Source organism: Bombus pascuorum, chromosome 4, assembly GCF_905332965.1.
Source record: "Bombus pascuorum chromosome 4, iyBomPasc1.1, whole genome shotgun sequence".
Taxonomy (NCBI): domain Eukaryota; kingdom Metazoa; phylum Arthropoda; class Insecta; order Hymenoptera; family Apidae; genus Bombus; species Bombus pascuorum.
In genome coordinates this window covers 17,114,394-17,127,148 of record NC_083491.1, presented here as the reverse complement: position 1 = coordinate 17,127,148, position 12,755 = coordinate 17,114,394, and the positions used below count along the sequence as shown (strand labels likewise).

At 39.7% G+C, this 12,755-nt stretch overlaps 4 protein-coding genes across 4 annotated transcripts; all 4 read right to left on the bottom strand.

The window, feature by feature from the left end:
* Window positions 1-720: 720 nt before the first annotated feature.
* LOC132906134 (longitudinals lacking protein, isoforms N/O/W/X/Y-like) lies at window positions 721-4,329 on the bottom strand. Its single transcript, XM_060958003.1, has 3 exons — window positions 4,323-4,329; window positions 3,973-4,230; window positions 721-1,043 (listed from the first exon to the last, which is right to left on the bottom strand). Exons 1-3 carry the CDS (start codon window positions 4,327-4,329, stop codon window positions 721-723), a joined length of 588 nt encoding a protein of 195 aa, XP_060813986.1.
* On the bottom strand, window positions 2,658-8,195 carry LOC132906133 (zinc finger protein 32-like). Its single transcript, XM_060958002.1, has 7 exons — window positions 8,144-8,195; window positions 7,406-7,644; window positions 6,557-6,622; window positions 6,252-6,446; window positions 5,745-5,799; window positions 4,332-5,215; window positions 2,658-4,230 (listed from the first exon to the last, which is right to left on the bottom strand). Exons 1-6 carry the CDS (start codon window positions 8,193-8,195, stop codon window positions 4,923-4,925), a joined length of 900 nt encoding a protein of 299 aa, XP_060813985.1. The 3' UTR covers window positions 2,658-4,230; window positions 4,332-4,922.
* Window positions 5,490-7,462, bottom strand: LOC132906371 (zinc finger protein 226-like). The gene is made up of 2 exons (XM_060958506.1): window positions 7,363-7,462; window positions 5,490-6,622 (listed from the first exon to the last, which is right to left on the bottom strand). Exons 1-2 carry the CDS (start codon window positions 7,376-7,378, stop codon window positions 6,234-6,236), a joined length of 405 nt encoding a protein of 134 aa, XP_060814489.1. The 5' UTR covers window positions 7,379-7,462; the 3' UTR covers window positions 5,490-6,233.
* On the bottom strand, window positions 7,874-11,820 carry LOC132906368 (longitudinals lacking protein, isoforms F/I/K/T-like). Its single transcript, XM_060958503.1, has 2 exons — window positions 11,738-11,820; window positions 7,874-10,934 (listed from the first exon to the last, which is right to left on the bottom strand). The coding sequence occupies exon 2, from the start codon at window positions 10,930-10,932 to the stop codon at window positions 10,408-10,410; it is 525 nt and encodes a 174-aa protein (XP_060814486.1). The 5' UTR covers window positions 10,933-10,934; window positions 11,738-11,820; the 3' UTR covers window positions 7,874-10,407.
* Between the last annotated feature and the right edge of the window lie 935 nt (window positions 11,821-12,755).

Sequence of the window (12,755 nt, the reverse complement as noted above, 5' to 3'; positions counted from 1 at the left end):
TATGCATGCATGCATGCATGCATGTATGTATGTATGTATGTATGAATGTATGTATATATATATGTACGTATGTATGTATGTATGTACGTATGTATATCGTAATTGGAGTGAACGCAGTTGTCTCCGAAGACATCGCCCCGAGTGGGAGATTGACGCGGTCTCTCGTTAATGCGCGGTACATCTCGCTACGCGAAAATAATATTATTCAATCGATTAATTAATTAATCAATATACGTAATAATAATTAATAATTAATAATAATAAACCTTAGAAAAACGTTAAAAAAAATAGAATGGAGAATCGAGATAAGGAGGCTAGGCAGTTTGCCGTTTTCGGAAGCTATCGCGGTTGCCCGCGGATAGCTGAACCAGCCGCGTCGTCTTCGCGTCTCACCGCTCTCCATCGGTTTCGATCGCGATCCTTGCTGAATTAGCCTCGTTCCGTTCTTCTCTCTCTCTCTTTCTCTCTCTCTCTCTCTCTCGCTCTCTTTCTCTTTGTCGCCTCTTTCTCTCCACGCGCGCCTCTGTATACGTACGTTCTCGTTGCGATCGTTATTGGAACGTGAACCAAGCGCGAAAGAAGACGGCGATGCGCGTTTTTCCTAACATCGTTCTCAACGTTGCCCGCGATGTGTGCCACTCGACCGAATATGTAGTCGTTTCTGTAGCCTCTTTCGCGCTCGGACGACGACGTCGACGGTTTCCGTGTTCACCACCCTCGTTAGACGAGCTCCTGCTTGTAAATTTTCTCTTTGTGCATTCGTTCCATATGCCGCGCGATGTGCATCTTTTGCTTCGCTCTGTACACACAGTGAGGACACTGGAATTGAGGCTCTTTGCCACACTCCCACTTCTGATGATTTCTCAGGCTACTCTTCAGCTTGTATACCCTGCCACAGGCCGGACAATTGAAGCCTTCTGGATTCGAGGAGCTAGAACCAAGCCCTTTGCCCAATCCTCCGCCGGACCGCCACATGATCGAAGGCACGCTCCATCTGTGCCAAGCAGCCGCCCACTTTAGTCCAGTGATGCTCAGGTCTTCGGCTGGAACACAGGATTCACGACTTTATTAGTATGCTGTTCGTACGACCGCACGAGAATCGGACGGTCATTAAATCCTGGAACGCGATCGTTCGTTCGTTCGTTCGTTCGTTCGTTCGTTCGCTTGTTCATCTTTTTGGAGATACGGGTATCGACCAGTACCGAAGCCCGATCTCTTCGTTCTTTGTTGCGTCGCAAATGCGAACTTACGTGTATCAAGCTTAGACGCTAAGCCAACTTGAATCGACACAACCCGACACGACTCGCGATCGTTCCACGCTAATTTTGTTAGGGTAATAGACGCCTAAGCGCTGCGAAAATCACCTTCAACTTAGAACAGCGATACCACGAGGACACCTTTTCATTTCCCTTTCTTCCTACCTTTCGTCTTCGATCCTCTTTGCATTCCCACCCGTGTCCTACTCGTAAACTATCGCCATTCCAAGCAGAAGATCGATTTCGCGAGTATCCTGAAAAACGATCGCGTTTTGTTCGATAGCTTCGAGAAGGAATCGTCCGAATCGTCGTGACTAGAGAAAGATCGCGATCGTGTATGTCTGATCCGTGCGATTCGTTCTCGAGCATGATCATCTCCACGCGATCGAAATGCGTAAATTATTATGACAAGGGAGAAGAGAGTAATGCACGTTTGTCGTATCCCTACGTTCGAGCCCCAAGCAGCTAGCTATAAATTTCGCATACGAAGAAGGAGCGGTATTTGTGCGTAACGAAAGAAACAGAACGTACATACAATTTCAACCAAAAAGAGGTATAACGAAGCGGGTGATCCGTGCCTTTCCGAGTCCAATAGTCTGTTCCTTTCGACGCACAAGCGATAAAAGACGTGTTTCTATGTACAAGTTTCGAGAAGAGTTAGTGCACATGCTACTCCCCTAATATCGACAAGAAGAAAAAGAAATCAAAAATTCAAGAGAGAAATGCAATTGCGAGAAACGCGTCTGATTATGACGGGAAGGATCGCAACGATGTGATGGTCGTACGACGAACTGTGGGCCAAATACAGTCGAAACACACTTTCGTATTTTTCTTTCTTTCTCTTTCTTCCACGTTTCTAACCATTTCCGACTCTATTTCCCACAATTGGATACGTCGGTACATCGATGCGATCGTCGCTTTCTACAACAATGTACAAGTATTTCTGTATTTAAAACAGGGTTCAGAGAGATACAAGGAGAACCGGTGAAAGAATAAGATACAGAAACAGCGAAAGAGAGAGAGAAAGAGAGGGAGAGAGAGAGAGAGAGAGAAAGGGGGACAGAAAAAAAGAGAGGGCAAGAGATAGGAAAAACGAGAGAGAGAGAGAGAGAAATGAGCACAATGCGAAAAGGAAAGTAGAGTCTGGCAAACATGGGTGAGAAATACTCCTTTCGCTGGGGAAAAAAAAAAAAAAAATTATGGGAAATCAGGTATATATCGCAATGGATCGGAGCGGTAAAATCGTTGATCCGTCAAGCTGAAACAGGTACGAACGGTTAATTGCTGTACGAAAAGAAAAATTTTGCAGCTGCATTCGATCGTGAGAAGTACGGAGGAAAAAAAAAATGTAAAATCAGCGCGTGTAATGACAAGGTAGATGTTTGGAGAACGTTCTGGTACTTTTCGTCTTCTAACACATTTATTTAATCAAACGTACGAATACGATAGGGCTCGCTTAAAACGTTAATACTAGGTCGCAAGATCATAATGCAACACTGCGACTCATGATTGTCGCGCTTAAATATCAGTCTTAACAAAAGTTCGCTTACGAACCCATTTATGTTCCTACCACGTCCATAGAAAATACTCTTACTCGTATTGTTTTTAAGATCTAATATTTAAGACTAATTCTTTTTCGTGTACTTTCTTTCTGCTCGTGAGATTTAGAAACTCGTAGTTATTGTCGTGGTGAGCCATTACGATTACATCTACGCGCATCGATAAGGCACTGGAGATCGAGTACATGATGCGATCGACAAACTATTTCTATGAAAAGCATAAATATCTCGGTTTTACAAAAAGAAAAAAAAAAGAAAGGGGGAAAGAAAAAAGAACAGAAAGAGAGGAAAAGAATATCGCAAAACGTATTAAAAATATAAAAATGTTAACCACACATAAATCCGATGTACATATCTCTAATAAATATCAGTCGGTGTCTTAAGCTCGAAATACAAGACTCACGATTACGATTGTTCGATGCACGCTTTTAAGAATAAAGTACGACATTTTTTTTTTATCTTTGCTTTACTTTTGTTTCAAGAGTAAAGCTAATTTTGCTTATTTTAACAACCTGAGACGTATATTTCATTGGTACAACCTTTCTCGCTAAATAAATAAATATATATGAATAATACAAATATATATATGCATCAGGATAGTGTAAAAAAAAGATAAAAAAAGATTTATCGATAAAATTTATCGTTAAAACACAGGTCAAAATGTCGATACTTTTTTGTCTTAATTTCAATTTTCGAGAAGCAAACTAAATTCCACTAAAATCAATTCTTGAATTTTATCGAACATCCCTAGAAGCTGCTTTCGCGATTCGTTTTCATTTCGTTGTTCGTCATATATTGGTACAAAAAAAAAAAAAAAGAAAAAAAAGCAAATACGCACAACGCGAATGTTACCAGGCTTTACGGGAGAAATTTATATTTTAAATTGATAATAATTTTTCCGAAAGCTGGCACCAAGTAGGAGGGAAAAAGTAAATGGCAGACGTAAGAGATCGATCGCAACGAATTTTGGACAATTATAGCATAGAGCAAAATTCGAATGTTGATCGTTCGAGTTCTCGACAAATGGAAATCGAAACGTTTGCCCATTTAGTCGATTTCGAGCTTCGGCGAGTAAGCTAGCAAATAGGCCTCCATGTCTCCAATTTTGTCCAGGTGCTGTCGGCGAATATGTCGCAACCAGTGAGCCTTCCGTTTACATCGCTGAGGACAGAACGGACATTGAAACTGAGGTTCCTTGCCGCATTCCCAATGAACGTGCCGTTGTAACGAATCCTTCCTCATGTACGATCTTCCGCATCTACTACAGCCAAATTGTCCTGGTGGCTTCTTGCCAACGTAGTTGTAAGCCTTTGGTATCTTCAACTCGGCGAATGGTGGCCCCTGTTCCTGGATCTTCCATGCTTGAACGGGCAGATCGGCGTTCTCCTCGGTAGCTTTGCTCCCGTTCGTGTCATCTGGAATCGGGAAAAGAAAAAAAGAACTTTAGATCTGTCCTGTGTTTCGCGCCACGTCTCTGCACCACTGTAACCGAGCACACATTTAGTACAATACATACTGTGTTCGAAGCAACCTGATAATCGCTGCGTTTCGATCGGCTTAGTCTCAACAAGCCAGCTTGTAACCTGACGAAACGTAGCCTTCCTTGCGTAATATGCGTATATAACGTGCAATGTTCATCAAGTACGAGGGAAACTTTTATTCTCTTTGCGTAACTTTACGCGCGTTAGCTTGCGTTGCCACCGATCGAATGCACACAATCGATGTCACGTTGTACCACGTCGGATTATTTTTTAGCAAACGATCGTTCGCAAACAAATAGAATAGGAGAACGTACTTCTCTGGAGAGTCGGTAAACAATCCAATTCTCGATTATCTACGTCTAATGGAGAAATAAATCGCACAACGGACGTACGAATACAGCACGAAACAGACGGAGAAATAACCTTCTTAGGATTAGTTACAATAAATACAACACTACTTTTGTCCACACTTTTTCATCACTCTTCAACTTTACATCGTTTGAAGGGCATGCCAAGCATACGATACAATAGTTTACACAAATTCGATGACGAAGACGAAATCGAAGAGATCGTGGAATTACGTTGCAATTTTCGATACACACACTCTTTCCGCTACTTGCAGACGTTTACTTGTACTTTACATTCGACGATAAAGCAATCTTCTCACAATCGTTGGTTTTTAGAACGCAGTTGACTCGTTTCTTCTGACCCGCTTCAGGATGCTGCGTGGCAAGATGTCGAAGAACGTTTCCCTTTTGATGAGACCGATAATCACAAAAGGCGCAACGAAATTTCTTGTCTGTGCCGCACGTGCTTCGATGATTGCAGCAAGATTTCGACGATTTAAAATATTTGAAGCATTTTGGACACTGGTACGGCGTCACTTGGACCACTGCGAGTTTCCAGCGAACCGCGCCACCTGAAAAATCAAATATGGATATACTACTATTCCTCTCTCGGCTCGTATTAGCTACTACCGATCTACATGATTGACTCGTTCATTAAAACGATATATACTGTACCGCACACGATCGAACCACTGTTCAATGTTTATTCCTGAACGAAGACAATACGTACATATCCATATATTATTTCATTACAAAATATATCCACACCTATACGACGAAGAAAAGAGGAACAAACGATACATTGAGAGAAAATGATGAAAAGTTAAATTATTAAAGAAAGCATGATTCGTATATATTGTCATTTATTTGAAGCGTACATTGCACTGTTGTAGGAAAGAGCAATTATAACGCTTCAATTTTATCGTCTTTCCTACAAGACTTCAAGAGTAACAACAATAACAACAATAATGATACACTGATTTGTAATAAAATTAAATCTGGAACGATTTTGTACCTTGCGTTTTCCAGCATACGTTTCTACAAGCTTTATCCGCGTGCAAGTACTATAAGAGAAGAAATCGCTGCATTAACTTAACTCACGAGCTTGCATACTTATATTCGATTCTTTGGTGAGATTAAGGAGCATATGCAAGAGCTGCATATATAAATACGTAGGTGTTTGTTGTTAAAATCTTTGTTGTATTAAACTCGCCTAATCTCGTAAGAATAAGGCAGCGCAAATATCTAATAGAAGAAAATGGCCAATTAACGATCAGCGATTCGTCGGAATTTTTTTGTTCAAACTGAATGGCATTCGTAACGACCGATTTGTATCGATTACGAAACACGTGGATATTGTTTCTACGTTCTTTCTTGCCCTTTTCTTTCTTTCCGCTTCTTTTTTTTTTTTCTCCTGGTCAAATTATTACACACTATTTCTCGATGATAGATCAAACACAACGATCGATTAAACTGCGATACAACGTGAAACAAAACGTAAGAACGTCGTTGGCATCTTTCGAAAGGCAGCATATAAAGTTGAAACTTTGCAAGATTGTTTCATTAACGCGTGTAAATCCAATGAGAATCTCATAACGTTGGAAGAACATTATGCAACCTCTTTTGATGTTCCAGCAATCTGTCTCGTCTGTAAAACTTTTTTGGGCACAGGTCGCAATTATGTTTCGGCTCCTCGACGTGCAGTTTCCAATGTGCCGTCAAGTTATGCTTGTATTTGAACCAACCATGGCATATTTTACACTGATATTTCGGCGCTTGACCACATTCAACTCGTAAATGCCTCTTCAAGCAAGACATTCTCATGTAGGAACGATTGCAATTTGTACATTTGTACGTTAACTGTCCGCGTGTCATTCGACTGGATTGGAAGATGCCTCGATTTCTTGAATTACTTGCTGGTACTGGTTGCTGTACCTCGATCGTATTTTCGTTTTTTGGATAAAGTTGCAGCCAATAACCTGAAACGGAAAGGAACGATGTAGATAATGTTCGTTGATATCATGAACTTTCGACACAAAAAACAGAATAACACCTTCGCCTAGGAAACAACCAAATGAAACTTACACAAGGAAGTTGCAACAGAAACGGTGTTGATTGCAAGTTGTTGGCTAGCAAATTAGAAATAAAAACAAACAAAATATATAACGTGTCGTGTAACAAATAAGAAGCACGTTGGAAGATGTAATTTTTATTCGTTTTAAGGAAATGATCAAATTCTGCAAATGAATAACCGAAACAGAGCAAATTCTTGCAAATTTCAATGCGTCTTAAAATTCATATCTATGAAAGAACAAACATAAAATAAGCTCTATCCCGTAACATTTATCGATGACGTTGTTGACGACAATAATATAATACAAACGAAACTTTCCGCTTCCTTGGCAATTATGTATCATGCAAACACATTCATCGTCATATTCTTTCTTCGTCTTTGTTATAGCGTTGAATTGTAACCTTTGATTGAAAGTAATTGCAACCATCGTTTATGTATTATTCGATACTCTTCAAATACTAGTAACGATATTCGATGTTCATACAGTTTCGATTAAAATGGAAATCAATAAAACGAACAAAAATCCTCGGAAATGTGAAATCTCGAAATGGCAATTCGAGAGCAGTTAATACGTTTTAAAACGTAAATTCGTAATCGATGATAACGAATGAAAGAATAGGCGTGGAAACCGTTAACAGCCGTAACTTCTCTTTTCACGCATCCGGTTCTCCAGTTTCGCCTGTCAAGCCGACCTCTGTTCGCGTTCAGAGTTGCTCGATTTCTTCACGTCCGCCACGTGAACGTTATAGTGTCTCAATAAACTGTGTTTGTGCTTGAATTTCGAGTGGCATATTACACACTCGAACTGAGCCTCCTTTCCGCACTCGAGTCTCTTGTGCCGTTGCAACGATATCACCCTCCTGTACTGTCTGCCGCAGGTGTCGCAAGGATACGTCTCGAAACCGATGGGTAGCCGGTACCAACACGCTGAAAACAGAAATCCTTGGTTAGCCGAATGTCTGTTGGAAAATTATTTTCTCGACAGCGGCAGATTCGGTGCTTCGTCACCGAAATATTTTCTTCCGTCATAGACCGGAGGACGGTTGAATTTTCGTTTCGCTTGCTAATCGTTAACGTAAAAAGAAACGCTAAAACATGGAGGTATAGGAGAGTAGAATAACACTTACGCTCTTTAGAAAATAACCCGCAACAAAGATTATTTTTTTTATTAATAATAATAATAATAATAATAATTAATAATAATAATAATAATAATAATAATAATAATGTTAATAATAAAATTAACTGCAGATAATCGTAATAGATATTCGTAATCCGACAGATAAATCTTTCCAAAAAGAGAGTTTAAAGTGCTAAATATCGGAACGAGTATTCGAGAGAGACGACTTGCATTCTTTCCTCGTTAATGCATTATTCATCTATAACAGAACTGAAACAAGGAACATCAAAGACACGAGTAACATACGGAAGGTACCCGTCTCCTTGAAATGTCCAGCGGTTATAAAAGTCGGATACATTGTGGAATTATTCGCGGTTGGTTGGTCGATTGGTCCCCGTATAAAGCACGCCAAACGCAAAGTCGCCCCGAACTTAACAACGGAAAGTACAGGGGGAAATCGGGTAGAACGAGTATATCCTAGGTTAATTCGCCAAGCAGGTCGATGCGAGCATCCGTAAATACTGATATCAAAAATACTGGACTTCGTTTAGAAAAGTTCTCCCAACGAATCCTTTTCTTTTCCCATTCTTTGCAGATGTATGTATATGTTCTCCACCTCTGCCTCTTTCTACTATACGCATGTACGAATGTTTATATAAAAATGGGAAAACGTTACTACTTATAAGGCTAGGAATATATACTTGTACGTAGAAGGACAAACGAGTCGATCTCGATAAAACGAAGGAATGTTCGAGTGAGGAATGTTCGAGTAGTTTACATCTTCCGATGAAAGCGTTTTTCCGCCTAAATAAAAGTCACAAACCGTGTGGGTAATTCGTAGAAAGAATAGCGCAGAGATCGACCCTTTTGTTCGCTTGAGCAAATTTAGTCGATCCTTCCGCTGAATTAAGATTAAGAGGAGCAAGTTTCTCCGCATTGGTAAATTCGTCTAAAAAGTATAATAATTCCTAAAGATTATAATGTCGATTGTCCCGTCTGCGATTCTTCGTAACGTGTTTAATCCTAACGAGTTTACGCAGTATCAAATTGGACGTTCGTTAATCATAACGATTATAGCATCGTTATTATATTGTTATTAAGTATTTCGCTGATACTGAGCGATTACGATTGCTTGTCAAACCAGACATTCTAAATGCGATTACGATTCACAGAGATTCGTAGCGATCTGAAAAGAAAAAAAAAGAAAAAAAATATATGGTACGACGTTATGATTCCTACGACTCATCGTCATCTATATCTTTCACTTTGCCACTAGATTTCATTTCGTTTGTTGCACGCGCTATAGTCAAAGTATACATTGCACAAAGGTATCAAAGCTATCGCGCGTTGTATTCGAACGAAGGGCAAAGTCGAAAGATTTGGTACTTTTATTATCGTCTATCGTAAATCTAAGTGTTTTCAGGTAACCGATTTTCCGGAGATAAATGCTCGCGATAAATACACGATCGCTTTACGCCTAAGATTACTTTTATACATATCGAGCGCACATGCGCTTATATATGTACGTGTATACATATATATATATATATATATATATTTTCTTTTTTTAGTTTTGTCGAAGGCACTATCATCGCTTAACCCTATTACATCGAAATGATATATAATTTCATGTGTACTATTTCTTCAGTTCCATTTACCTTACGTACCTTGTAACGTTTTAACATGAAAGTATTTAACTTAGTATCTAAACACAAAAATGTCTAAAGTATATATATGAAAGTACAAGAAAATGTACGTACACGACTCTAAGATAACAAATTTCAAAAGTGGTAACACGATCGTCAATGTTATTTCGACGTTGATCAGTCGATGAGAGAAAGCGGCTATCCTAATGTTTTGCGTGCGAGATAAATGTCGTTTGACAATGTTATTTTCACTCTACGATATCGTAAAGGCCGAAAGTGCCACGAGTAATCGTACCTTTTTAGAATAAATTATTCCTTTACATTTCGTAGATAATGTATTAAAGTTTGCGCCGATCGTAGTACGATCCTCGTAAGTACTCGATATACATATAATAAACAAATTGAAAGGAGATTTAAACGATAAAGTAAATGCCAGTTCGACCTTCGTTTGGCAATGAAAAATGCAGGGAAACGAAAAAAAAAGAAAAAAAAGAAAAAGAAGAAGAAAGAAACGAAAAGGACAATTGATTGTCGTTCAATCAACTAATTCTAAGAAACGATTTTTACAGGATAAAAGTAAAAAGAAACTTTAAATAACGATACATAAATTGAAATTATGTACAGGTATAGAATCAAAATATAATAAATCCTTGTATTGAGGTAACAAACCCGAGAAAAAGAAAATCGAACGATTCCTTTTACTATTTCGTCGTCTGCTATTTACAACGCCTGAATGCAATTAACTCTAGATGAGAAACAAAACGAAGGAAAAAAGGGAAATTGTGCAAAATTAACCCGATAAGGTACGAGAAGGAAGGTAGGTCGAATCGAAACAAGAGAAGCAGAAAAGTGCACGTGTACGTGTTCCGATTTCTAGGACGATCGTGTAAATCCAAAACAAAATTCGTAACTTCGATTTAGATTCTAGGCGCTTTCGTCGTACTCGATTTTTTGATGGTGACGCTTGTAGTGTACCGTCAAATTGCCACGTTGCCTGGCCTTGTAAGGGCACATAGGGCACTGAAATGCCGGCGGCTTGCCTCCGCATTCGACCATTTCATGACGACGCATCGTGCTTTTCCATCTATAACCCTTTCCGCAAAATTGGCACCGAAACTTTCGTTGTTGCTCGTGCGGAACGCCCATATATACAACACTAAGATCACAAGGCTGCGGCAATACCTCGAACGAGTCGGGAAATACCACCTCACGGGTAGACGTACGCGTACCACCACCATTGTCGTTTCCGCTATCGTAGCTGTTACTGTCCCAAGTGTTGCTGGCGCGTCTGCTCGCCAAAACTACACCGCCTCTCGTCGTGGTTGCAGTGGTCGACGTCGAAGGGCGACCTCTCTTACTGGTTTGCTGTTGCTGTGGTTGTTGCTGCTGGTGCTGGTGCTGCTGCTGCTGCTTGCAATCCGATCGTAATAACGACAGCAATGCAACCATTCCTGCAACAGGTCCCGACGCCAAGCGAGACGCGAGATCGTGGTAAAAGGTTATTCGACTAAATTAAAAGAAAATCAACGAGAAACAAAAACGCAAATTATGACGGACGGTCGTAGGTGACGAGAAGGATAGTGTGGTAAAATGGATGTCAAGGATGCCGAGTTTCTTCTCGTTCGATGCACGAATAGTTATGCGGCAAGAGAGATCAGTGAGATTAAACCCGTAACCAACCCAACACATAACGTATCAGCCAATAGCCCCGAGAAATAAGTGCGCCCAGTGGTAAAATTTTGTCGTGTTTACGTGAATAGGCGTGAGGTTTTCGAGGGAGAGAAAAAAGACGGAGAGACAGGTTTGCTCGCACAATTACGTAGCAAATAATCTAAATAGGATGACGGTGAGCTTATGTTTGCTCGATATTTACTTAATACGGATCGTTACTTGATCGTAACGATCTGCGTTCGATCGTGTCTCTCCATCTCTTGCTCAACCTCGTTCATTGATGAAAAGATGCCAATTTCCAACCCTCCACAATAAAATAATCAAACAGAATGCTTCGCTCATCGTAAAATAATCTGCTTTCGTACATATATATTGGAAACTATATCTATTATAATGTACAATATGAAATATGTACTTTGTTGTAATCAATGAGTTTATACATTGTATACGTATATGTACGTGTATCTCCTTTTGAAACACGTACGAGTACTCTTGGGAGAGAAGATAAAGACAGGCGAGTCGTTTTAATTTTGAAATGCAAGCAATCGCTACACATTTACGTAGTCTACACATGGAAAGTAACCTTTTTTCGACCACTGGGACGATTCGGTGACGTTACAACCGCTAAGCGACGTTTACACAAAATGTGCTACGCGATTTCCTGAAACAAAAACATGCATCGACAAGTTTAACGACAGCTGTGATAAATCCCTGTTCAATGAATATATCTCAGAAGGAACGATACTTATCGTTGTTCCAAATGTAAAAATCTTATCGATGCTATTTACCTGTAAAATCAAACGAACGATTAGCAATTTCTTTAAACGCTACGGTATTGTCACACGTGGTACAAAACCAATAGCAAGGAAAACGAATATACAAAATAAATAATTAGACAGTTTGTAAAGAACGCACACGTAATTATCCATGCGCTTTATTCTTATAATATTAGAATTATAAGGGACGATTATAGTCAGGAAACGATACGAATATTTTTCACTCGTATCGGTCGTATAACATTTTTGTACGTGCGAGAATTCTTTTTATCTTCTACCAAAGTATTGACGCGTTTTTCGTGATATATCCTGGTCAGAGAAAATAGACACCACGCGATTCTAACTTATTTATTTACATAGCTGTTGAGCAATTTCCTATGCTTGTGTGCCACGTGAGAGTCCAAATTGAATTTCCGCTTTGAGCTGAAGCGACAGTAGGGACAGTGGAATTGTGGAAGCATGCCGCATTCAAGTTTCAAGTGCCGGTACAGAGAAGAGGCGTTTGAATAGACCTTCTGGCACTTTCCACAAGGGTACTTCCTTCGTGGCTTATTCGTTGTCCTAGTCGAACAGTGTAGCCAGAAATCTGTGAAAAACCATTGCGTCAGCCAGATTATATATCCGCTGTGAAAGAAAGGTGACATTTAGATTTAAAGAAAGAAAAACACTTTCGCGACTTTCGATTTTTTACGGGAGGTGATCGAGTAAATTTGCGAATAACGAGACAGCTAAAACAGAAAAATAAAGATTAGAGATAAAGGTTAAAAGAATGTGAGACGCGTTCAACGCGAAAAAGAATATTAAATGTCACACCTACTACGATAA

What these genes read in the sequence shown, in the direction of transcription:
- LOC132906368 (XM_060958503.1), bottom strand. Translation starts at nt 10,932, where the DNA reads ATGGTTGCATTGCTGTCGTTATTACGATCGGATTGCAAGCAGCAGCAG.
- LOC132906134 (XM_060958003.1), bottom strand. An exon ending in TCCGTTCTGTCCTCAGCGAT is followed by an intron (nt 1,044 to 3,972) that starts GTAAACGGAAGG and finishes CCTGTGTTCCAG; the next exon opens with CCGAAGACCTGAGCATCACT.
- LOC132906133 (XM_060958002.1), bottom strand. Translation starts at nt 8,195, where the DNA reads ATGTATCCGACTTTTATAACCGCTGGACATTTCAAGGAGACGGGTACC. An exon ending in CAAGGAGACGGGTACCTTCC is followed by an intron (nt 7,645 to 8,143) that starts GTATGTTACTCG and finishes TTCTGTTTTCAG; the next exon opens with CGTGTTGGTACCGGCTACCC. An exon ending in ATCAAAAGAGGTTGCATAAT is followed by an intron (nt 5,800 to 6,251) that starts GTTCTTCCAACG and finishes TTATATATGCAG; the next exon opens with CTCTTGCATATGCTCCTTAA.